A 26,529-nucleotide genomic window follows, 5' to 3' on the forward strand; every position below is an offset into this window, starting at 1 on the left:
GTTAAATTTGTATTCTATTTTTTTTCCGATGTCTGGCTAAGATTATTATTGTGTTCTAGTCGAGAGTTCCTTTTAATCTTTTACATCAACCAATACATTTTTTCAGATCCTCAAAGTTTCATGGAGGTCATCAATTTCTTAGAGGTTCTTCCTCGTCTCTACCGCTTGCTGTGGAAATAGATGAAATATACAGAAGCAGCTAATGCACATAAATGTATTATATTTTTCACCGTGCAATCTGAGGAAGGAAGCAGTGAGGGATTATACGTGGTTTAACCCTTCTGCTCCCAGGGCCATATCTATGTTTTTTGCTTAAAAAGTAACCACTTCCCACTCGTAGTCTGTCATATGGCATCCTGGACTTTGAGTGGGGATATCTGAATGACCCCCCCCCCCACTGCCTTCCAGTGCTTTTACCTGCTTGCCCGTGCAATCGGCGAACCAGAGAATGAATCGGTTGTCGCCGGAAGTTGTGCATAGAGATTTCCGGTGACCAGATGGTCCCCAGTCATCTCTATGACCCTCGAAGCCCCGCGTGCGTCGTTATGATGCCATTTCTGGGCCAGCGGAAGTAAAGAAGGTCAGGGACGCAGCTGGAAAGGCCGAGGCAGTTTTTTATCTCAGTATTTGCAACATGAAGGAGAGATGTGGGGTCTTATAGACCCCACATCTCTCCATAAAGAGATATGATGAGCATATCCATAGAACACTGAGGACTATATAATTTCCAAATAGATATATTCATGTGATTATTTATAATGAATCTGTGAAAATGTGAAAAAAAAGCCAATAAGCAAATGCATTTCAGGGATCAGAGTACTTCCCCCTTAAGGGCGGCAAACACAAGCATCTAAAAAAAAAATCTCTCTATATATATATATATTGTGGGAATTGGTTTCAAACAGTAGAGTTAAAAGATACAGCCACTCCACAACTTTTCTTTTAAGGGCTTTTCTTGCCCACTTTTATTACAAGAAGCTCACAAAGACACATGGGTTGACCTTGCAGGGGTTCCTTAACATTTCTTCTAAAGAAAAAAAAAATAACACACATAAATTCTAACATAATCCTCCTTGCTGGCTCTTGCAGAACTCTGCAACAATTTATAACAATCGTCAATCCCCATCTGTATCTACACAAGCCTCACACAAGCCCTGTGCTCACATACACACTCTATATACACCTCACAGGCTCCTTCTAAGCTGGCCCCTACTCTGATATATGGGCAGAGGCCACCTGTCTCCCAAGTGGAGCCATGAACACCAATCAGCACCCCAACAAAAGCCCTGTGGACACACCTGTACAATCAGTGTGCTGGTTGTCCCCTAAATGTGGACTCACACCTGAAGGCTTCATCCCACCCAAGACTCTACATACAGTAGCCTCTCGTCTCCAGGACCAAATCCAGGATTTACCAATCCCTGAGAAAACTGAAAATCCAGACACAAGTGTCCCAAAACCCCTGCTAGGCTGAGAATCCTGGGACACACACAAAAAAAAGAGTAGATAGATAGATAATACACTGATCAAACCCTAAAGATAGATCATTTGAAGGTTCTTCAAAAAGTTTTTGGACTTTTTTAACTCTTTTTATTAAGAATTAAAAAAAACAAATGACATCACTCGTACAAGGTCAGCCGGATTACCAGACAGACAGGTCACATGACACTCTCAGACACGACCAATCACTACACCTCCCGCCCTCACCATTTCCAACGATATTATAAAAGTGCAGAAACTTTTTTGAAGACCCCTCGTAGACAAACTGTAGATGACAGATAAGTCTAAGCTAACACTCTAAATCAGCACGTTCATTTACAGCCAAAACATCCTTAACAAAAGTTCAAAAAGTTCTGAATTTTACTACTTGCAGACCGCCGGTCGTCATTATACGGCAGCACTTTGAAGAGGAATATCGTTGTTATGGCAGCAGCTAGCTGCTATAACCCTGGTATCCTCTTCTTCAGCGGGCGGTCCTCTTTCAGATAAAAGTGGTTTTTGCAGCGAATTCACTGCAAGATCACTTTTATTCTTGCTAGGAGAGGGGCACCCCTCCCGCCATGCTCCGGTGGTCTCCGCTGCTTACCGGAGCTGCCTGGAAGCGGCGGAGACAATCAGGTTCCTTACCCCTGCTTGGCTGGCTACCGAGTGAGGAGAAGATGACCCCCACTTGGCTCCATAACATTGACTGGCGTAAGCAACGTCGAAAACATCACTTCCGCCCAATGCTCTTTTCAGGAGACTTTTTTTTTATTACTTTTTTTATTGCATTTTTGTGTAAATATTAGATGTGAGGTCTTTTTGACCCCACAGATCTCATAATTAAGAGGACCTTTCATGCTTCTTTTCTATTACAAGGGATGTTTACAGTGTCAAATTTTTTTTAAATAATTGACCCCAGATCTCATATTTAAGAGGTCCAGTCATGCTTTTTTTCTATTGCAAGGGATGTTTACAGTGCCAAAAAAATTAAAATAATAAAAATAAAAATTTAAAGCCCCCCTTCCCAACGAGCTCACGTGCAGAAGGGGGCCCGCATGTGAAAATGATGTTCAAACCACACATGTGAGGTATCGCTGCGATCATTAGTGCAGGAGATATAATTCTAGCCCCAGACCTCCTCTGTAACTCAAAACTGGTAACCTATATGAATTTTTAAACGCCGCCTATGGAGATTTGTAAGGGTAAAAGTTTGTCGCCATTCCACGAACGGGCAAAATTTTGAAGCGTGACATGTTGGGTATCAATTTACTCGGCGTAACATCATCTTTCACAATTTGAAAAAAAAAATTGGGCTAACTTTACTGTTGTCTTATTTTTTAATTCAAATTTTTTTTTTAGAAAAAAACTGCGCAAAAACGGTGTGACAGAAAGTATTGCAACAACCGCCATTTTATTCTCTAGGATGTTAGAAAAAAGTATATATACTGTTTGGGGGGTTCTAAGTAATTTTCTAGCAAAAAAAATTATTTTAACTTGCAAACACCGAGCCGGAAAAATAGTCCTGGTCCTAAAGAGTGGTAATATAGTTAGCTGACACAGTCATAGTTTTAGCGATATTATTTCTTCTTTTTGATCATTGTTGGTCTTCAGAAAGTGCCGACTGCAATCACCAATATCATCCATGGAAACGTGCAGAGTTTGGTATCATCCATTCTGGGTCCGGTATCCTTTCTTAGATATTCGCATTATTCACAGTAGCGTATGTAACAGTCGGATCCTCCTGGAAATAATTACAACAGATAATATAACGGGATTAGTGCTATCATATATTTACAATTCTATCATATACCAGTATATTTTTATCTATCTATCTATATATATATATACACACACCCATATACATAAAAAATAAATAATATATATATATTTATACAATTTTGTACAATTTTATACAATTTTGTTAGCTTTCCAGTTCTCTTCTGTGAACCCTGTTGAGCCTTTAATAAAAATTGTAGCTGTATATATATATATATATATATATATATATATATATATATATATATATATATAGCTACAATCTTTATTAAAGGCTCAACAGGGTCCACAGCAGAGAACTGGAAAGCTAACAAAATTGTTTGAGATTTAAGTTAAATTCAAAGGAAATTACAAGGACAACATATACAATAATCCTAACGGAGAAAAAATAAAGAATTGTGAGGTACCAGTATGTAACAAATCTTTATAAAATAAAATACTTATATTTGTAACATAAAAAATGGGAAATGGGGGGGGGGGGGGGGGGGTAATTATCCCATGGCAGCATTAATATACAGCCACAGTTATACACATTTTAAAAACAAGATGACTTCCCCGGTGCACACTGATTTGGTGCCTTTGTTGACATCTTTATAGATGCAATCGGGCGTGTTAAATATGGCCATTTCAGCTGGAGTTCCCCCCAAAAGTGGAACTTTATTATTATTATTATACACGATTTATATAGCGCCAACAGTTTACGCAGCGCTTTACAATGTATAGGGGGGGACCAACACAATTACAGTATAATACAAAAGGTACAGGAGGGCCCGGCTCATAGAGCTTATATTATAAAGGGAGGGGGTGGTGGTACTAAAGGTAATAGCTACAGGGAATGATTTGATGGGGGGGTGGCTCGGGGACAGTTGTTAGGTGGGTGTGGGATAGGCTTCCCTGAATAAATGAGTTTTCAGGGTACTCCTAAAAGTGGACAGGGTAGGGGCTAATTGGACAGACTGAGGGGGGAGTTCCAGAGGATGGGAGAGGCTCTGGAGAAGTCTTGAAGGTGAGCATGAGAGGAGGTTACAATGGAGCTAGAAAGCAGGAGGTCCTAGGAGGAGCGAAGGGGACGATTTGGGCGATATCTGCAGATGAGGTTGGTGATGTAGATGGGGGCGATGTTGTGGATGGCTTTGTGTGTTATGGTTAGCATGTGGTTATATATAGCATATGATTAGGAACTTCCACTCATTTGTCTCCCCCTCCCTCCGGTGCCATATTTGGCACCTTTCAGGGGGGAGGGTGGAGCTGTCCCCACTTCTAGGGGCAACGGCCCTTGACGTCACGACTCAGCTCCCTGCTTCTGCTTCTCCTGCCGCCGGGCCAGTAGGAGAGAGGAGCGGAGCACATGTGCAGTAGGGTTTCTGGCGTGAAGCCGCAAGGTTACACTGCCCGGTTCCCTTACCGCAATGACGGCAGCAGCACCTGACAGCTGATGGACAATAAAATGAAGACATTTTAAGAGCAACAACCGGGGTGCGGACCATTTTTTCCACATATTTGCAATGAAACCACTCTCAGTTTATACTACACATCGGAAAAATCAGTTTTATCATTTAATTGTTTTAGGTATTAAAAATAACTCAGCTATCAGTTAGTACAGGTTTCCATTGTTATACATATATATATTTTTTTTAATGAATATGTTGGATACTTACATGTTGAATTCTTTTACCTATAAAGGGAATGAGAAAACAATGTTCAGTAATTGTTATATTAAAGCGGTTTTGTACAGAAAATTGCAAGTTCATCTTATTCAAATGGCTTTGGAACATAGATGCAGTTATGACCATTGAAATAAAATAATATGCAGTATTTACCTTTTTTTTTTAATGTTTATGCCGACTTCCGGGCTCTCCTCCCGTGGGAGTAGGTGTGTTTATCGGCTTCGCAATGGTCCCTGGGAACTTGTTTAGCTATTTTCCAGGAATCCGTGGGGGACACAGTCATGCCGAAATTGCCATTTTGAAAGTGGGCAGGCAGCTCTATCTGCCATTACCACTATAGCACAGGAGGCAATAGGAAGGAAAACAAAGAAGACACTCAATGAGCATGTGCGAGATGGAGCAGTGGATGCTGGGAGCTCAGCATCATCGCATCCAGGAAGTAAATGCCTGTGGGCTTCAAACGCCCACAGTGAAAATGGAAACCGCCGGACTGCTTTTTTAAAAGTTTTCCTTAGCAATGAAATCGTCACGCCGGGGGTTAAAAAGACGCCGACCGTGGCTGCAAAGACACCGTAGGAACCACCCACCAGTGACACGGGTAAAAAAAAAAAAAAAAACGGCAGTGGAATCCCGCTTTAAAGAAAAATGCTTTTATATATTCTTGTTGCCAAAGATGGTGTGATTAGATCAGTGGTTCTCAAACTTTTTAAGATCAGGGAATGGAAAATTCTTCCAAAACCTTCCATGCCCCAACAGTAAAGAATAACGTTCATACTCAAACAATAAAAGTACGGGAATACAAAACATGTACTGAAATGCTGGAAGACTCTGGATGAGGTTGGTGTCACTATGGGGGAAGATGGAGGTTACGGAGGGGGTTTGAGGACTCTGCAACAGACTTGGTGGCCCTGTAGGGGCTCGGTTTTTGGAGAAAGCTGAGGGACATTGTGGGTCACTGTTGGCACTATGGAGGGCCAGAGGCTTTGCAGAAGGCTGGGGGGGGGGGCACTGTGTGAGGCATTGTGGATGTTGGGGGTGCTCAGGGGGCCTTGGGCCACTATGGGAGGTTGGGGTACACATTGGGAGCTGGAAGGAACTGTGGGAGCTTAAAGGATCAGCAGCTGGTTGAGAAGGGAAGCCATGGCCTGGGCAACATTCTGGGGGTTAATAAGAACCACTGGATTATAAAACTAAAAGTGAATATGGTAATCACATTCTTGTCCTGATTAATCACTTGGGAAGCTCAATTAATTATATTTATTATACATTTGCACATTGAAATATTTCATTTCGGAATTTCGTTTTTTGTACGAAAAATTTATTTAGTTACTCCCGAAATTTGTTTTTATTTATTTTGTTTAGTTAAAAAAGATAATTCGTATGAAAACCCAAATGAATTAAGGTGGAATCTGTCAATTGAAGGCTTATTGTGTCTGTCGGATGTTCTAAGAAGATTCGACGGAGCAGCCAAACTGTACGACGACACGATCGTACATTTCGGGTCGAATGCTCCGCCCACAAGCTATAATAGTAAATTCTAATGTTGTTTGACACTAGAAATAATTATAATTATTCATTATTATTATCAGTCAAACAATACTTCTATAGCCTATGCGCGGAGCATTTGACCCGAAATGTACGATCGTGGCGATTGTATGTTTTTTAGCTGCTTCATCGATTCTTCCTGTCGAACGGTATTACCGTGGGTTCTATAGACACAGATCTCTGTTGTCACCGTCATGTCGAATCTTCTATCTATCTATATGGAACTGTTGTCTCAACGATACGAAAATATAATGGATACGAAAATAAAGCATTTTTGGTTTCAGATCTTTCGGATTGTGCGCGTTTGTTATTGTTTTATTAAAACGAACGCGAAAACCTCAGAAATTCGGGTGAAAATGCATTCGGACGATAACAAATGCACATGTCTAATATTAATGAGCATAAAATAATATTTCTGTGGTGACAGCCAGACCTCTATGGGTTATTAGGTATAAATCTCCTTAATTCAGTTTAATAAATAGAGGATATAACTAATTTTGAAATGTACCCTCTTTTCTTCAGAAACATACTTTTTCTATTTCATTTTAAAGTTTTGACAAATACGGTCACCTACTATGACAACTAACCTCTGGAAAGCTGACTTATATCTAGGTAGGTGTAGCAGACATCTTGTAGATCGGGGTACGTGTTATTTTCTGGAGAAGAAAAATCACATGCAGTTAATAGTTATTAAATAGACATTACAATGTAATCAAATTAACCCTTCCTTGGTCAATGAGCTTGTGTCCTTCAAATTATACATTTACAATAAGTAACACAGCTTTTTGTCCCTGGACCATCAAGATTTAAAAATGAAGCAAAACGTGGTTTAATAAATAAATAATAACTGAATTGAATTTAAATAATAATAAAAAAATAAAAAATAAATACAATTTGGGATTAAATAAATAATTGAATTTAATAATAAAACAAAACTTGTTTTAATAAATAAATAATAATTTAATTTAATTTAAATAATAATAATAAAAAAGAAATAAATACAAATTGGAATTAAATAAATAATGGAATTTAATAATAAAACAAAACTTGTTTTAATAAATAAATAATAATTGAATTGAATTTAAATAATAATAAAAAAATGGATAAATACAAATTAGAATTAAATAAATAATGGAATTTAATAATAAAACAAAACTTGTTTTAATAAATAAATAATAATTGAATTTAATTTAAATAATAATAATAAAAAAGAAATAAATACAAATTGGAATTAAATAAATAATTTAATTTAATAATAAAACAAAACTTGTTTTAATAAATAAATAATAATTGAATTGAATTTAAATAATAATAAAAAAAATTAATAAATACAAATTGGAATTAAATAAATAATGGAATTTAATAATAAAACAAAACTTATACACTTGGCTGTATATATATATATATATATATATATATATATATATATATATATATATATATATATATATATATATATATATATATATATATATATTTTTTTTATTATTACATTCTGATTTGTAGTAATTTTGGTGAAAAACCACCCTGACTGAAGTTTTTCTGACTATTGCTTATTGATATTTTGTATTTCATAAAAAAAAAAATTCTGCTTATGTATACATATTTTCAATAGAAGTTTTAATGAAAAAAATCAATACATATACACATGCAATACCAGATCGGTAAAGTGCGCATCCCGGATGAGCCCCCAAGGAGCCCCCAATTAAAAGCAACAGTGTTTTAATAAAGACAGGAATTTGGTCAATCAATATATTTACTTAGACAAAGTTAATACTAAACTCAAAATAAGATATACTGTATGTGCAGCAAACTAATATACAGGCAAAGCATAACGACTATTTATACCTGTTTTGCCTATTTCACAAGGCAAAGGGCCAATATCCGAAATTAAATTAACAACGACAATCAGTTGATATCTTTAATTATAATGATCCTTCTGCACTGATGATAAGCGTGATGATTGGTTCCCGGAGTAAATGCACTCTAAACATTATAATCAAATTTTACATTGTCCTTCCTAATCTATATTTTATTATTCTATTTTTTATATACTTTATTTTATGAATTAAATAAAATGTTTGCATTCTTAAAGTGGAAGTAAACCCATAGATTTAAACAGTTAAAAAAAAAGGCATGCCGGGAATGCTAACTGCACATTGGCTGTGCTCTCAGCCAAACTATCAAACCATCCAATGGCTGGTGTCATAACGAATCACATGTGCAGCACCATAGCAGTTGAAGATTAAACAGAGGCAAAGATGGCGGCTTCCTTGGCTGAAAACGATAGGGGAGTTTACTTCCACTTTAATGCAGTAACCAATTAAAATTAACTGTGAAAAGTACCAAGATATTCTTATTGGTTGGGATGGGTTGGTGCCTTTTTTTAAACAAAGAGGTCTTATTATTAGGTGTACTTAGAAATGACCAAGGATCTCTTTATTGAATAAGGCCACTTGTAGAAATGTGATGGTGCCGGAACTTTCCGTTCATTTTGAAAGGTTCTAATTAGTAAAAAAAAAAAATACTGCTCTTTAAATGAATTCTAATTACCGGCTGTAGGAATTGCTTGATGAGGGTCTTGATGTGAAAACCTTTTCCTTGTTTTAAGTTTCCAGATAAGAAGAGCGGAGACAACAATGACCACAAGACTCCCGATTACGGCTGCGGCGATTACCGCCCCGGGTAATTCATTATCTGTAAGAAACATGTTACATTAACGCTACAGAATATTACAGCTCTGCAGATTATAAAGGGAAGGGGGACTTAGAAACATTAAATTGCAATATGACTTGTGTAGCAATTGTATATACTATATATTTTTTCTATTTGTTATATATTTTTTTCTTTTTTTTTTTTTGCCAAAGTGGAGTTAACCTTAAATGCAAAAATGATACATTGTAATAACCATAACACGTAAGCTGATCTGTAAAATGTAACAAACCAATGGTTGATTTGGTAGAAAGTGTCCAAAACTCAAATGCCACCTTTAGGGCTCATGCACACTGCAGATCAAAAAAAAAGTTCCTGCCCAGACCAATTTTCAGCTTTCAGTGCTGTCACATTTTAAATGACAATTACTACACTGAAAAAAAACGAAATTTTTATAATTTTGTTCCCACAAATAGAGCTTTCTTTTAGTGATCACCTCTGCGGTGCACGCTGCAAGTGCAATTGCTCCAGAGCTTAGTAAATTAGCAAACGCTTTGTTGACTTCCATCATCCAATCATGTGCAAGCAAAAATCCTTTTTCTTTAATTTCCTTGCATGTGATTGGGTTTTCTTTCCAAAGTAAGTAAAGGGGTTGTAAAGCTTCATTTTTTATTTTCTAAATATGTTCCTTTAAGCTAGTGCATTGTTGTTTCACTTACCTTTTCCTTTGATTTCCCTTTTAAATGTTTTTTTTCTTTTGTCTGAATGTCTCACTTCCTGTTTCTCCTCAGTAAACTTCACACCATCATCCGAGCGGTGTTTAGTCAGCCAGAACAGCTTACTGAGGAGGAACAGGAAGTGAGAAATTCAAAAGAAACAAAGAAAACAAAAAAAAAAAAACATTTACAAGGGAAATCGAAGGAAATAGTAAGTGAACCAACAATGCACTAGCTTAAAGGAACCCATTTAGAAAATAAAAAAACAAAGAAAAAAAAACATTTAGAAGGGAAATTGAAGGAAAAGGTAAGTGAACCAACAATGCACTAGCTTAAAGGAACCTATTTAGAAAATAAAAAAACAAAGAAAAAAAAACATTTAGAAGGGAAATCGAAGGAAAAGGTAAGTGAACCAGCAATGCACTAGCTTAAAGGAACCTATTTAGAAAATAAAAACCAGACGTTTAAAACCCCTTTAACTCTTTTTTTTTTGTTTAGTTTTGTTTACAAAGGTTCTTTATTAACGTATTTTAGCAAGTGCAAAACCATAAATGCACGAAGAGAGTAAAGTGTACATTCAAGAACCAATGTGTGATTGTACAGTTATACAGCTCCCATGGTGACATTAAAGCGGAGTTCCACCCAAATTTGGCACCTTTCCGGGGAAGGGGAAACAGCATACCTGTCTTTCACAGACATTTTCCCTTTCCCACAAGGTATTTTCCCTTTAAGAGCTATGGGCGCAAGTGACGTTTTGACGTTGCTTCCGCCCTGCAATGGTATGGAGACGGGTGGGGGCCATCTTCCCCTCACTCAGCTCCATACCCAGGAAGGCAAGACATCCGATTGCCTCCGCCACTACTGACAGCTCCGGTAAGCGGTAGAGGGCACCGGAGAGCGGTGGGAGGGAGGGACCCTCTCCGGCCGCCGATAAAAGTGATTGTGCGGTCAATCCGCTGCAGAGACCACTATTATCAGAAACTGGACCGCCTGCCGAATAAGAGGATACCGGGGTTATGGCAGCTAGCTGCTCCCATAACAAATATATCCCTCTTCAAAGTTAGGACGTATATTGGCCTGCGGCGGTCCGGAAGTGGTCAAGGTAATTAACTATATTTTCAAAAACTGTACTCAAGCAGTTAGAAGTTACATAGTTACATAGTTACATAGTTAGTAAGGTTGAATAAAGACACCAGTCCATCCAGTTCAACCTGAGTGATTGTCTACAATTGTCCCTATCCCTGTACATTGCACACTCACATCAGTCCCTACCCTCAAGGAGCCCACAATCCAAGGTCTCCATTCATATACTAGGGCCAATTATGGACAGAAGCCAATTAACCTACCTGCATGTCTTTGGAGTGTGGGAGGAAACCGGAGTACCCGGAGGAAACCCACGCAGGCACAGGGAGAACATGCAAACTCCAGGCAGGTAGTGTCACAGTTGGGATAAAGTTAGAAGTAATTTCACAGTAAATAGATAAATAATAAATTATTATCTTATAACATGTAGCATAATAATATATGATATATCTTGTACCTTTCCAGCACCAGCAGATTCTCATTCTCCAACTTAACTGTGTGAGAAAAACATGGGGGATTGTGGGTAAATCTTATACACATAAACCCATGTTTTTTTCCTTGTAGATAAGAGGGATGGGCTGGAAGGGAGTATTTGTCTTTTAGACACACCCCCCTTCTATGACACTGCAGTGAGAGGCGTGCCTCCACTGCAGATTTTTTATTGGACAGCTGGGGCTAAGGGTACTTTACCATTGGTCCAAGGCTCCAAGCTGTCCATTGAGCTCAGTGCCTCTGACAAGAAGTGAGGAGAGGCACTGTGAGCTCATCCTCTCAGTCTGCTACAAACAGAGTGAGCCGGCTTGTATTTAAACTGGCCACTCTGTATGTAGCTTCTGACAGGCTGCGCAAGGAGGCCCGTATCTCCAGTACCATAGGTCATAGGAGCCCCACAATTTGACCAGTGGTGGGGTAGGACTTCACCTACCAATTTGGGGTGTCTGTAACCCCAGATAGCTTAGCTATGACTCTCAAAGTCACTCATTTTTTTTTAATGTTTATTGCAAGTGAGGCTCTGCCTCGCCTGCCTCCCCTGACTGCACGCCCCTGTTGTAATTTTATATTAACAAAATGTGACTGTACTGTGCTGCCACAACTTGTTATAATAATTTATTGAGTTTTGTTATATTCCTGTAGACCCTACTTCTCTATAGTGTTAGGTATATCAGCCCTTAGCTATCAACCCCCTTCTTCTCTGCGTGTCATGTTAGTCTCACTTTCTGGAGAATCAGGAGGCTTTTAGATCAAAACGTCTTTTCACCTGCAAGGAAAAGCACAATCCTTTGTGCCAGCTTGGAATAAGATACAATGGATTTCACATCTGCATCATCTTGGTGGGCTACAGACTGCCTGTGGACCTTGTCAAGGCAGCAAGTTACCAAACTATCTCTACAGACTGGGTAGACTGGGAGGAATGTCTTTTTCATTAAGTGAAATTTGAGACAGAATCGGGGATGATGGGGAGCGTGCGAAAAAATAATGACATTTAACAAAAAAAAGAATATGTACAGGCTTGTTTGATTCTTCAAGCTTACTGTGTATCTGCGTTATCTGGATATAGAACCCATCACTCATCTTCCTCACAGTCTGAGACGCCGTCCTCACTTCACAGGTATAATTCCCAGAATCCTCCAGTTGAAATGACGGCACTCTGTATGTATCAGATACATCGTATCCCCGCACAGTCCGTCCATCTCTGTAGAAGGCAAAGTGCAGCTCTGTGCCGCCTCTGAGCGGATCCAGTCTGGTGTCACATTTCACCGTCATCTCATCTCCTTCTATTACCCTGGACGGGGTCACTTTTACTTCAGGAGGAGAGAAGAGCTCTGGAAGAGGAAAGGATGACAATTGCAATTCCCTGGAATTAGGATCCTAGCTGTAACCCATAGTTGTATTCATTTACTACATTTATAGATCACTAACACAGAACTTTACAGAGTACATAGAACCAGTCACAGGAGTCCCTACCCTGGTGGTGCTCACTCTGTATTGTATTGTCACATAGACATACGAGGGCAAATTATGGTCAGAAACCAGTTAATTTTTCCGTATATTTTTGGAATATGAGATGAGAGGAACCCGGACTAAACAGTTCAGACTATCACATAGGACCAATAAAATTTCAAACCAAAGACCACGGTGCTAACGTGGCATTGCCCAGAGGAATATTTCAGAAAACAAGGGTCAACAAACTGCGGTATGTAAAGCATAATGAAATACACTTTATGGCCAAATGTTTGTTGACATCTGACCATCATCCCTACTTATATGGCCTGAAGTATGGTGACACCCCCCAAATGGTTAACTCCTTCCCGCCGCCACTTCCCAGCCCTGCAATGCCCTGTACACACGACAGGACTTTCCGACAAGATCTTTTTTACGAAGGATGTTGGCTCAAACTTGGATTGCTAATACTCCACCAACACATAAAGAATGGGGTAATAAAATAAACTTTATATTAACACACGACATGAAAACCATGGATTTTTTTCCAAAGGATGTTGGCTCAAACTTGTCTTGTCTACACACGGTCACACAAATGTTGTCAGAAATTCCAAACGTCAAGAACGGGGTGATGTATAAAGACGTACGACGAGCCGAGAAAAATGAAGTTCAATAGGCAGTGTGGCTCGCCTTCTGCTTGATTCCGAGGATGCGTGGACTTTTGTGCGTCGGACTTGTGTACACACGCTCGGAATTTCCGACAAGTTTTGTTATCAGAAAATTTGAGAACCTGCTCTCAAACATTTGTTGTCGGAAAGTCCGACATCAAATGCTCAATGGAGCCTACACAGTGTAGTGTTGCACGTCACCGTGTTCTTGACGGTCGAAAGTTCAGCGAACTTTTGTGTGACCCGTGTATAGGCAAGCCGAGCGTGAGTGGAAGTCCGTTGGAAAAACCATCCAAGGTTTTTCTGATGGAAAATCCGCTTGTGTGTATGGGGCATTAGTCTCTTATTTTTATTTCTACAACAGATTTACTTTATAATTCATTTTTAGGGGGTTCACCTTCCTCTTGATTGACCAAACTTTCTAATGCCGTGTACACACGACTGGACTTTTTGACAGCAAGGTCTGACGGAACTAGTCCGTCGGACAATTTGATTGTGTGTGGGCTCCATCGGACCTTTTCTTGGCAAAAATCCGGCGGACTTTACAAATAGAACATGTTTCAATTTTCCCACTGGAACTCCGCCAGACCAACAAATCCGTTCGTCTGTATGCTAGTCCGACGGACAAAAACTGACGCGAGGGCAGCTATTGGCTACTGGCTATGAACTTCCTTATTCTAGTCCGGTCATACGTCCTCACGTTCCAATCCGTCGGACTTTGGTGTGATTTTCTGTGGCCAAGTCCGTTCATTCTGAAAGTCCGTCGGAACTCAGCCAAAAGTCCCTCGAAAAGTCCAGATGTGTGTACGCGGCATAAGGATACAGTTATAAACAGGACTTTAATTTACCTTTCACAGAGATAAAGGATTCATCTGAGTTCCCATGAACATTTGAGCTATTACTGCTGTATATTTGTTTAGTACATTTGTACCGTCCAGACTGACTCCTCGTTATATTAGGAATATGGAATGTGGAGTCGGATTCCGATGATTTTATCTCCTGATCATCCTTGTAGAAATTTGTGTTTGTTGCATTAAAATCTTTGACATGATGACATCTCAGAGTCAGGGGGTCTCCTTCATAGATGACAGATGGAGGTCTCTGCAGGATGACATAATCTGAAATGTAATAAAATGATACTTTAGGTTGTTCTATTCACACCCAACAATCTGTAATGATGGAGATGAGATGGATGACTCACTTATTGTAACATCTAGGAAGACGGGATCACTGATATCACCACCGATGGTCTGGCACTGGTAATCTCCTCTGTCCCGTCCTACTGAAGATCCAATGATATGAAGGTTCTGTTGATCTCCTTCTATCTTTGTCTGGTTTCTGTACCAGTGATAGGTTCGGGGCTCCTCTGGTACAGTAGACGGCACATCACATGTTAGAGTCACAGAGTCATAGTATAATATATTCCCCCAGTTGGGTGTGAAGGTCACCACAGGTTTGATGGCCCCTCCTATAGAAGAAAAGAGATCACATAGAGAGCACAGTGTGCAGCAAAACACAGAGAGGTGAACACATCTTGTATGAGAAAAATACATTCTCTATAGAAATGGGAATGTTTGTAGTCCTGGGCACAGAGATTTTCCTCACATGTTGGTAGATCTTTATTTTAAACAATGAAAACTACTTCCCTTAAAGTGATATTAAAGGCAGATTTTTTTAAAATAACAAACATGTTATACTTATCTGCTCTGTGTAATGGATTTGCACAGAGCAACCCAGATCCTCCTCTTCTCAGGTCCCTCGCAGGCAACCCTGCCCCCTCCCCCCCTCCTGCCAACTGCTCCATAGCAAGCGGCTTCCTATGGGGGCATCTGAGCAGGCCTGTTTCCAAGCCACTGTTTTGTGTCCATTCACACACGTAGCACAGCTCTACCCCACCTCCACTCTCTCCTCATTGGCTCATTGGCTATGTCCTGGGCACAGAGATTTCCCAACATGTTGGTAAATCTTTGTTTGCAACAAAGAACACGATTCCCCTTAAAGTGATTGTAAACAATCATTCTGTGAAACAACCCATTCAGTTTAAAATAGAAATGAAATGCAAAACAAACGCAAATATCTGTGTGTAGATATAAAAAAAAAAAATTATAAATTATATCGTATTCCCTCTGTTCTCGGCTGCATAAGGCTCCATGCACACTGGAGCTCAAAAAAAGCTTTTTCTGGATGCCAGATTGCTGGCAGAAAAACGCTGGTTGAAAAAAACGCTTTGAACAGCGTTTTGTACTAGAGTTTATGCGCGTGTATGAGCGTTTCTTTAGCGTTAGCGCTTATGGGCGTTTTTTAATAAAAATACACTGAGGATACTCCAAAAATCCCACAATGCATTCCACAACTCCCACAATGCATTGAAAAAATATAACGCCAAACGCTAATTAAGGTGCGTTTATGAGCGTTTCTTTAGCTTTTATGGGCGTTTTTAATAAAAATACACAGAGGACACTCCAAAAATCCCACACTGCAAAAATAGAACGCCGAACGCTAATTAACGCGCGTTTATGAGCGTTTCTTTAGTGTTAGCGTTAGCGTTTTTGAATAAAAATACACAGAGGACACTCCAAAAATCCCACAATGCGTTTCCAAACTCCCACAATGCATTGAAAAAATAGAACACCGAACGCTAATTAAGGCGCGTTTATGAGCGTTTATGAGCATTTATTTTGTGCTTATGGGCGTTTTTAGTAAAAATACACAGAGGACACTCCAAAAATCCCACAATGCATTGAAAAATAGAACGCTGAATGCTAATTAATGTGCGTTTATGAGCGTTTCTTTAGCGTTAGCGTTTATGGGCGTTTTTTTATAAAAATACACTGAGGATACTCCAAAAATCCCACAATGCATTCCCAAACTCCCACAATGCATTGAAAAAATAGAACATCGAACGCTAATTAAGGCGTGTTTATGAGCGTTTATCGGCATTTAGCGTTTTTTTTGTGGTCAGAAAAACATCACTTTGAGTGCGATTTTATGGCGTTCAGAGAACAGTCCATAAACTCCACTGCTGATAAAAGCTAAAAAAATATCTACGTGTGCATGGACACATAGGATAACATAGAGGGGAGTTTATGAGATGTTAAAATAAATGCCCAAACACCAAAAAACGGCCGTTTGTGAGCTCCATTGTGTATGGAGCCTAAGAGCTGGGGGAGAGGAGAAGCAGCAGCACACTGATCTTCCCAGTAATTGACTGTGCAGTTGAGTCGTGTCAGGAGACGTCTGATCATTGGAGGAGAGCGCACTGAGTTCCCAACATAGCTGACCACAGTGTGCTCTCTGAAATCCCTGGTGTTCCTGCCAGTCCCTCTGCTTTCTTATTACAAACTGACCAAACTAAGCAGGAGAGCACACTGAGTTCAATCAGTGCCCATCAGTAAGCCCTTGTACACACGGTCGGACATTCCGACAACAAAATCCGTTGGATTTTGTCCGATGGATTTTGTCCAAAACTGGTGTTGCATACACACGGTCGGACAAAGTTGTCGGAAAATCCTATCGTTCAGAACGTGATGACGTTATTTCATTACGATGGGATTACGTTCACGCTAGTAGCCAATAGCTTTGGTCTAGGAATTTGATCTGAGCATGCGTGGCACTTTGTCCAATCGGAATTCTCTACACATGATCGGACAAAGTCCGATCGGACCATGTTGTCGGAAAGTTTTATAGCCCAGCTCAAAAAAATTTGTCCGTAGGATATTCCGATGGAAACAGTCCGATGGAGCCCACACACAGTCGGATTATCCGACAACACGGTCCGATTGGACATTTTCCATCGAAATGTCCGACCGTGTGTACAAGGGCTAACACCTGTCAGTACCTCATCATCAGTGCTGCCCATCAGTGCTGTCTATTGGTGCCCATCAGTGCCACCTGTCAGTGCCAATCATTTATTTATATAAGACTAGTTCTTCTGCTGGTCTAATCAGGTCATGTCCTATGCAAAGATCTCCCCCAAATGTTCCTGTATTCCCTCCATTTGGGTGACAGTAGTTCATTTAGAAGCTCTCCAAAGGCACAAGTGCAACCATCAGAAACCACCAAAGCATTCACTTCAATGCATTCAAAAAAATATATATTCCTAAAAATTCACTCAAATTTGAACTTTACAAGTTTCAGATCAATTTACGTTTGACCCAAATTCAAATTCCAGCACCACGAGTAGTTACAGGAAGCATTTGTGTGATACATTTAAAGAAATTTAATGACAATTTAATCTCAGTTGTGTTCAAATGTAGCTAACCCGACCTGTTTTTGAATAGTCTTCTACTAATGCATTAATGCAAAGCTATTAACAAAATTATAATCAATGATACAAAACCCAAAATTGTAAAAATTGTAAAAAAAATGACAAAAAAAAATTGTAAATTTTTTTTTTTTTGCAGTATTCATGTGTTTATGATATATTATTCAATGTCAGCTCTGTACTCACCAGATTTTCCCACGTTCAAAGCTGAAAAGCCAAAATACACTTTTTAGAAAATGTTATGTACAGTACATGTCATTAGTGCATATCTAATCCAATCATTGTTCTTCCTTTCATTTTGAGGTAGAAATTATACATTTTCAGATCACCAGAAGATGATTAGAACTGACGCTCTCACTTATATGGCAATCTATGGTTTGGAGAGGTCGGGTTAAGCAACCGGACTTAACGTTACCACTCCTCCACCCTTTAGCCTTCAATTGTCCTTATAGTTACCCCATAATCCCCCTTACACAATGAATGGACAAGTTAATTTACCCATCAGATGCTTCTAGGCATCCATCATAACTAGACATGTGCAGAGTAAAATATTTCGTTTCGGAATTTCGTTTTCGCCTGAAAACTTAATTTATTTAGTTACTCCCGAAATTCGTTTTTATTTATTTCGTTTTTCGTTCAAAAATTGCATTCGTCCGAAAATCCACATGAATTACGGTCGAATTTGTCTTGGAAGGCTTATGGTGTCTGTCGAATGTTATCCCTTTCATGACTAAGCCTATTTTTGGAATTTGGTGTTTACAAGTTAAAATCCATATTTTTTGCTAGAAAATTACTTGGAACCCCCAAACATTATATATATTTTTTTAGCAGAGGCTCTAGAGAATAAAACGGCGATTGTTGCAATATTTTATGTCACACGGTATTTGCGCAGTGGTGTTTTAAACGTAACTTTTTGGGAAAAGGGACACTTTCATGAATAAAAAAAAAACAAAACAGTAAAATTAGCCCAATTTTTTTGCGAAATGTGAAAGATAATGTTACGCCGAGTAAATAGATACCAAACATGTCACACTTTATAATTGCGCGCACTTGTAGATTGACGACAAAGTACGGTACCTAAAAATCTCAATAGGCGACGCTTTAAAAAATTTTTACGGTTACCAGGTTAGCGTTACAGAGGAGGTCTACTGCTAGAATTATTGCTCTCGCTCTGACGATCGCGGCGATACCTCACATGTGTGATTTGAACACCGTTTACATACGCGGGCGCGACTTCCGTATGCGTTTTCTTTGCTTCGCGAGCTCGCGGGGACGGCGGGCGCTTTGAAATTTTTTTTTTTATTTTTTTTTTTTATTTTTATTTTTTTAAATGACTAAATTGTTTAAAAAAAAAAAATAAAATTTGATCACTTTTATTGCTGTCACAAGGAATGTAAACATCCCTTGTGACAGTAATAGGTGGTGACAGGTACTCTTTATGGAGGGATCGGGGGTCTAAAAGACCCCCCACCCCTCCTTTACACTTCAATGTATTCAGATCGCCGAAAACGGCGATTCTGAATACCGGATATTTTTTAAAAACCGGCGCCATTGGCAGCCGAGTAAACGGGAAGTGACGTCATGACGTCGCTTCCGTGTTTACGATGAGGAGACTGGAACGAAGCCGATTACGGCTTCATTCCAGTTCCTCCCCAGCAGCCAGAGCCGACGGATCGCAAATCGGTGCTCCCGATCGAGCGGGAGCACCGGTAACAGCGGCGAGAGGCGGCGGGAGGGGGGGACGTCCCCTCCCGCTCCTCCGGCATAACAGCCGAGCGGCTTTTAGCCGCATCGGTTGTTATGCCTGGATAGCCAATCGCCTGCTGTAAAAAACGGTACCGGGATGATGCCTGCAGGTGCGGGCATCATCCCGGTATAACCCTCGGAAGCCGAGTACGCAGATGTGCGTACGCTCGGCGGGAAAGGGTTAAAGAAGATTCGACGGAGCTAACTATATAGCATACTTTAGAACCCTATTAAAGTCTATGGGACTCCAACGTTCAAAATCTAAAGTGCTAATTTTAAAGGCTAATTTGCAAGTTAATGTCCTAAAAAGTGTTTGGGGACCCGGGTCCTGCCCCAGGGGACATGTATCAATGCAAAAAAAAGTTTTAAAAACGGCCATTTTTTCGGGAGCAGTGATTTTAATAATGATTAAAGTGAAACAATAAAAGTGTAATATTCCTTTAAATTTCTTAGGGGGGGGGGTCTATAGTATGCCTGTGAAGGGGCGCATGTTTCTGGTGCTTAGAACTGTCCCTGCACAAAGTGTCATTTATGCAGGAAAAAAAGTCCTTTAAAATCACTCGCAGCTATTATGAATTGTCGGCTCCGTAATACAGAGAACACTCATTGAAAGTCATTGATAAAAAAAAAAAAAAAAAAAAAAAAAAAGCGTGGGGGTCCCCCAAATTCAATTACCAGGCCCTTCAGGTCTGGTATGGATATTAAGGGGAACCCTGCCTCAAATTTAAGAAAAAATTTGACGTAGGGTTCCCCCTAAATATCCATAACCAGACCCTTCAGGTCTGGTATGGATATTAAGGGGAACCCCGTGTCAAATTTAAAAAAAAATTGACATGGGGTTCCCCCTAAAAATCCATACCAGACCCTTTATCCGAGCACGCAACCTGGCAGGCCGCAGGAAAAGAGGGGGGGACGAGAGAGCGGCCCCCCTCCCCCCTGAACCGCACCAGGCCACATGCCCTCAACATTGGGAGGATGCTTATGGGGTCTGTGACCCCTCAAAGCACCTTGTCCCCATGTTGATGAGGACAAGGGCCTCATCCCCACAACCCTGGCCGGTGGTTGTGGAGGTCTGCGGGCGGGGGGCTTATCAGAATCTGGAAGCCCCCTTTAACAAGGGGACCCCCAGATCCCGGCCCCCCCTGTTTGAAATGGTAAGGGGGTACAAAAGTACCCCTACCATTTCACAAAGAAAGTGTAAAAAATGGTTAAATAAAACAAACACACTTTTGAAAAATTCCTTTATTAAAAATAAAAAAATACAAAAAAGATTCCAGCGGCGGTAATCCACTCTTGCTATCCAGCGATGGACGGTCATCTCTCCAGCGATGGCTCATCTCATCCAGCGCAGCGAATACATCCTTCTTCTGTCTCCGTGGAGGAGACACTGCAGGCATTCCGGCGGCTGACGTTTCTTATATACGTCACCTGACCCCGCCCCCCTCTGACGCAAGGGGAAACCCGGGGTTCCCCGTGATGTATGGGTGACCCCGCCCCCCTCTGATGTAACGGAAACCTGCCTGTGTTACATCAGAGGGATGCGGGGTCACCCATACGTCACAGGGAACCCCGGGTTTCCCCTTGCGTCAGAGGGGGGCGGGGTCAGGTGACGGGTGGCCCCGCCCTCCGTATATAAGAAACGTCAGCCGCCGGAATGCCTGCAGTGTCTCCTCCAGGGAGACAGAAGAAGGATGGAGGATTCGCTGCGCTGGATGAGATGAGACATCGCTGGAGAGATGACCGTCCGTCGCTGGATAACAAGAGTGGATTACCGCCGCTGGAATCTTTTTTTTATTTTTAATAAAGGAATTTTTCAAAAGTGTGTTTGTTTTATTTAACCATTTTTTACACTTTCTTTGTGAAATGGTAGGGGTACTTTTGTACCCCCTTACCATTTCAAACAGGGGGGGGCAGGATCTGGGGGTCCCCTTGTTAAAGGGGGCTTCCAGATTCTGATAAGCCCCCCGCCCGCAGACCTCCACAACCACCGGCCAGGGTTGTGGGGATGAGGCCCTTGTCCTCATCAACATGGGGTCAAGGTGCTTTGAGGGGGTCACAGACCCCCAAAGCATCCTCCCAATGTTGAGGGCATGTGGCCTGGTACGGTTCAGGAGGGAGGGGGGGCGCTCTCTCGTCCCCCCCTCTTTTCCTGCGGCCTGCCAGGTTGCGTGCTCGGATAAAGGGTCTGGTATGGATTTTTAGGGGGAACCCCACGTCAATTTTTTTTTAAATTTGATGCGGGGTTCCCCTTAATATCCATACTAGACCTGAAGGGTCTGGTTATGGATATTTAGGGGGAACCCCCACGTCAAATTTTTTCTTAAATTTGAGGCAGGGTTCCCCTTAATATCCATACCAGACCTGAAGGGCCTGGTAATTGAATTTGGGGGACCCTCACGCTTTTTTATTTATTTATTTATTTTTTTATCAATGACTTTCAATGAGTGTTCTCTGTATTACGGAGCCGACAATTCATAATAGCTGCGAGTGATTTTAAAGGACTTTTTTTCCTGCATAAATGACACTTTGTGCAGGGACAGTTCTAAGCACGGGAAACATGCGCCCCTTCACAGGCATACTATAGACAACCCCCCCCTACGAAATTTAAAGGAATATTACACTTTTATTGTTTCACTTTAATCATTATTAAAATCACTGCTCCTGAAAAAAATGCAGTTTTTAAAACTTTTTTTTGCATTGATACATGTCCCCTGGGGCAGGACCCGGGTCCCCAAACACTTTTTAGGACAGTAACTTGCAGAATCTTTTCTCTCTGTCAAATCTTTTTTCTCTGTCGAATATTTTCTCTATATAATCTTGGACTAATAGAGGTAAGGTTAGGCACATTCGACCACAGGTTCTATAGACACAGATTGTTGTCAGAGTCATGTCGAATCTCCTATTCTATATCGAACTGTTGTAACAATGAAAACGAAAATAAAGCATTTATTTATGTCAGATCTTTCGTTTTTCGGATTTTGTGCTTTCGTTATCGTTTGTCAAAACGAAAACGTAAATAGCTGAAATTCGGACGAAAATGCATTCGGACGAAAATGAATGCACATGTCTAATCATAACCACCTTACCAAGAAACTTCTATTATGCCTTAGGAAGTCACCAGCCACCCCCCATCACCACTTTTATGAAGTTATTTTATTCAGTAACCAGAACATTCCAGTTCCTCCTTTTTTTGTTGTTTTTAGCCTGTGGCGTGCAAAACACACCCAAAAACTTCACCCGGTGCATAAAAAATGTCCACACACATAAAGAGTGACACATAAAAGTGCAAACGGGTACACAAGCCGTCTAAAATCAGAGGGCCTTGACCTGAATCCCCCGGGGTGTTAGGCTCTTGACAGGGACAAGGACATTTAAAACTTGGTCTTCCTGGCCAAAACCAGTCAGACCCCGTTCTTTGGAAGGTCTGTCGAAACAGACTCACCCAAATACTAGGTGAGGCTCCACCGAAGGAAAACCTCAACCCTAAGGAAGAGGGTGAGCTAAGCCAGAAGGCCATGTCCACCCCCTCCCCAACTTTCAGGACAGGCCCTGGGACCTGTAACCCTACTTTTCACAGCAAACAGTGATAGTGACAAACAAAGACCTGACACACACACACACACACACACACAATAAAATAAATAAAAAGTGGGGAAGGGATAGTGAAGAGGAGAGTGAAAATGTGGCCATTGTGTGAAACAATGACCAGGCCCTCCGGCCAGGAATAAAAAATTCCTCTGGTCCCAGCCAAAAGGCCCGGCCCAAGAGGCAGGTGCTAAAAAAGCGTGCAATTGGTGCAGTGACCTTGGTGCCCAAAATCAATGTGACCCTCACTCACAGTGACTTTTAGGCACCCCTGGACTGCCACTCCAGGGGCACATACTCCAAAGGCTTTCAAGAACACCCTGACCCACTGTCTGGACCACAGCAGCTCCCACCTCAGGCAGGAAGGCATGAAGATCAGGAAGCCCGGTGAGAGCCCTTTGCTCTTACCCAGAAAAGAGGAGCCAGTGTTCCCTCTCGAAAGACTGTCCGGGGCTAGAGCCACCCCAATCCAGGCCAGAAGGCCAGGTACTCGACCCTCTGGATCGGACCAATAGCAGCACCCATCCTCATCAGGAGCACCCTTCCAGACGGCTCAGACTCGACCATGCATTGGCCCCTTTACTGTCGGGCGGCACGACGTGGCCCCTACCGAAACCGTCCTTCCGGTTGCTAATTACGCCATCGGAGAGTGCTGACCAAATCCTCTGGAATAGGGATGGAACAGCGCCTCCTTTGGCAACTGATAAGAACAGATACTACACTTGATCTTAGCCAAAAGGACGTTCCAGTTCCTCCTTCTGCAGTTCCAGTCAACCAGCCATCAGAACCGAACTATGTATCCACCAGATCACCCTTTACTAACTAGACACCTTCATTTAACTCCCTCATGGAAAGACCAGACCCTCTAAACACCCAAAGCTGTATAATTCGGGTGGAGATACAATTCTGGGATCCTAATTGGATGGGGAATATAACTTACGACAATATCCTAATCACATGAGACAAGAGGCACTCAGCAGTAGAATCAGGACATCTACCCCGGTACCCAACACTAGCATTGCCCTAACCTTTGACTACAGTTTTCTCCTTAGAGATGACATCCAGCTATCTTCATCATTGACTCTTGCAATTAAAACAAAGCTCTTCTGAAAATCGAATTCCTGGTTCTGACTTATCTAGATTAACGTGAACCTTCCAGCCTGCATGACAAGACCATGAACACAGCTTACAATCAATGATAATAACAGCACAAGTCAAGTAATGCTCTGCTTAGATGCCTTCTGTAGCTCATTCCTATAATGTGCAATCCACCATTACTGAGAATGGATACTAATTAACAACTATAACATGATGTACAGGATTTCTCATGGAACTGGACAGCTCATACAGTGCCCATTGGATGGTGAATACGATGGAAGAAGAAGAAGGAGAAGGAGGAGAAGGAGAAGGAGAAGGAGGAGAAGGAGAAGGAGAAGGAATCACACTTTGTCCATAATAGATGCAAATATAATAAGTGTGCTATACTTCGAGTCTCTACCAGGTTGATAGTAATGAGTTGTTTTATGTCACACATGATATCAAAGGAAAGACAGTGATACTTTGATACTCAGAATAAAAGAATAAAAAAAACTAAGACTTAAAAAAAGAATAAAAAACAAACATTCTACTTACATAGAATCACAATGGCAAGAAAGACAGACATGGTAGTCGGGACCTGCAAGTTGTGATGGTCTTCCCGAGAAGCAGAAGTTATGATTGTCTTCTCACTTTCTGAGTGTTATTTATGGACATTTCACCAGACATAATACCAATGTTGTGAAAATGTAGAACAAAGAATAATCTGTGATAGCCAATAAGATCTCAGTTCTGCCTCATCTGATATGATATGCTAGACAAATCTCACGATGACAAGAAAGACAGACATGGTAGCCCGAGACCTGGAAGTTGTGACGGTCTGAGAAGCAGAAGTTATGAGCGTCTTCTCACTTCCTGAGTTTTATTTATAGACATTTCACCAGGGTCAAAGTCAATTTCATGAGAATGTAGAATGAGGAATAATCTGTTATAGCCAATCAGATCTCAGTTCTGCCTTATCTGATATGATATACTAGACAAAATTCATATGACTTTTTAGGGTGGCTACTGCTGGCCTTGTAACCAGGTTTACTGGTCTAGCTGGATTACATGGTAGTAGTAAGGACACTTGTTCAGAGTCCAATGTTGTCATTATGGCAAGGTATGGATTCCATTCCTATCTCACTGAATAGTAGACTCAGGTGACACCATTAGGCACTTCTCTGGGGTAGATGTACCAATAAGAATTGTGAACTCGGGTTACACCCAACGGGCAATCTTTTGGTGATGACTTACCAATAAGAATAGAAAAAGGTGCTCTTTTTGGGTAGTTGTGCCAATAGGATTTGTAAATTTAGGATACAACCTATAGAAAATTCTATGGGGTAGATGTAGATGTAGATGTGTTTAAGAATGTAAACACGTGCACATTTGGGGTAGATATACCCCTCAGAATTGTAAACTTAGTTTACAACCTACAGAAACTCCTATGGGGTAGATCTACTGCTAGGCATGGAAACAAGAATCGTTCTGGGGGAGATATACTGATAAGAATAGTAAAAACTTAATAGTATTTCTCTTCATTCCTCTCCCAACCCAAATGGTTTTCTAGCCACTTGCTTACTGGGCACCTAAACCCCCAGCCTGCCCAGACCAATTTTCAGCTTTCAGCGCTGTCACTGTTTGAATGACAATTGCGCGGTCCTACAACACTGTACCCAAATGACATTTTTATCATGTTTTTTCCCACAAATAGAGCTTTCTTTTGGTGGTATTTCATCACCTCTGGGTTTTTTATTTTTTGTTAAAAAAATTAAAAAAGACTGATTTACAAAAAAAAAAATACAAAACGGTTTTATATTTTATTAATACATTTTGCAAACAGGTAATTTTTCATCTTCATTGATGTACGCTGATGAGGCTGCTCTGATGGGCACTGATAGGCTGTCAGCGTGAGAAGAAAAAAAGAAACGATTACCCATCCTCTGTTTACATCACGTGATCAGCTGTCATTGGCTGACAGCTGATCACGGGGTAAGGGGTCAGGATCGACCCCTTACTCTGATCTGTGATCACCCGAGTCTCATTGACTCGGGTGATCCCAGTGTGCGCTGCCCTGCAAGGGGGAGTGCGGGCAGCTTGCAAAGGGGAGGACGTCTATTGACCGCCTCCCGGGCAAAGCAGATCCACGCTGTAGCTGTCATTCGGCTATAGCGCGGATCTGAAGGAGCTAGAGAGATGAAGGTTGAAGGAGCTGGGCCAGCATGGACATTAACCGACACTTCCAGGAGAGAGAGGGCTAGGTTTATTGTATTATATGTATTGTCGGACCGACAATTCATTGTAGCCTCGAGTAGTTTTAAATTATT

The 26,529-nt window shown here is 40.9% G+C and overlaps 1 protein-coding gene and 1 long non-coding RNA gene across 2 annotated transcripts; both read right to left on the reverse strand.

Moving 5' to 3' along the window:
• Nucleotides 1-2,800: 2,800 nt before the first annotated feature.
• LOC143942665 (uncharacterized) lies at nucleotides 2,801-9,163 on the reverse strand. The gene is made up of 4 exons (XR_013264815.1): nucleotides 9,024-9,163; nucleotides 7,058-7,126; nucleotides 4,917-4,933; nucleotides 2,801-3,223 (listed from the first exon to the last, which is right to left on the reverse strand). It is a non-coding gene; the product is annotated as an uncharacterized LOC143942665 (long non-coding RNA).
• Nucleotides 9,164-12,162: 2,999 nt separating this feature from the next.
• LOC143942181 (low affinity immunoglobulin gamma Fc region receptor III-B-like) lies at nucleotides 12,163-24,788 on the reverse strand. Its single transcript, XM_077463438.1, has 5 exons — nucleotides 24,758-24,788; nucleotides 17,981-18,001; nucleotides 14,732-14,998; nucleotides 14,379-14,648; nucleotides 12,163-12,323 (listed from the first exon to the last, which is right to left on the reverse strand). The coding sequence occupies exons 1-5, from the start codon at nucleotides 24,786-24,788 to the stop codon at nucleotides 12,163-12,165; spliced, it is 750 nt and encodes a 249-aa protein (XP_077319564.1).
• Nucleotides 24,789-26,529: the final 1,741 nt, after the last annotated feature.

The sequence above is a fragment of the Lithobates pipiens genome, unplaced genomic scaffold, assembly GCF_037356315.1.
Source record: "Lithobates pipiens isolate NorthernLeopardFrog02 unplaced genomic scaffold, aLitPip1_a1.2 Scaffold_30, whole genome shotgun sequence".
In the NCBI taxonomy this organism is placed as follows: domain Eukaryota; kingdom Metazoa; phylum Chordata; class Amphibia; order Anura; family Ranidae; genus Lithobates; species Lithobates pipiens.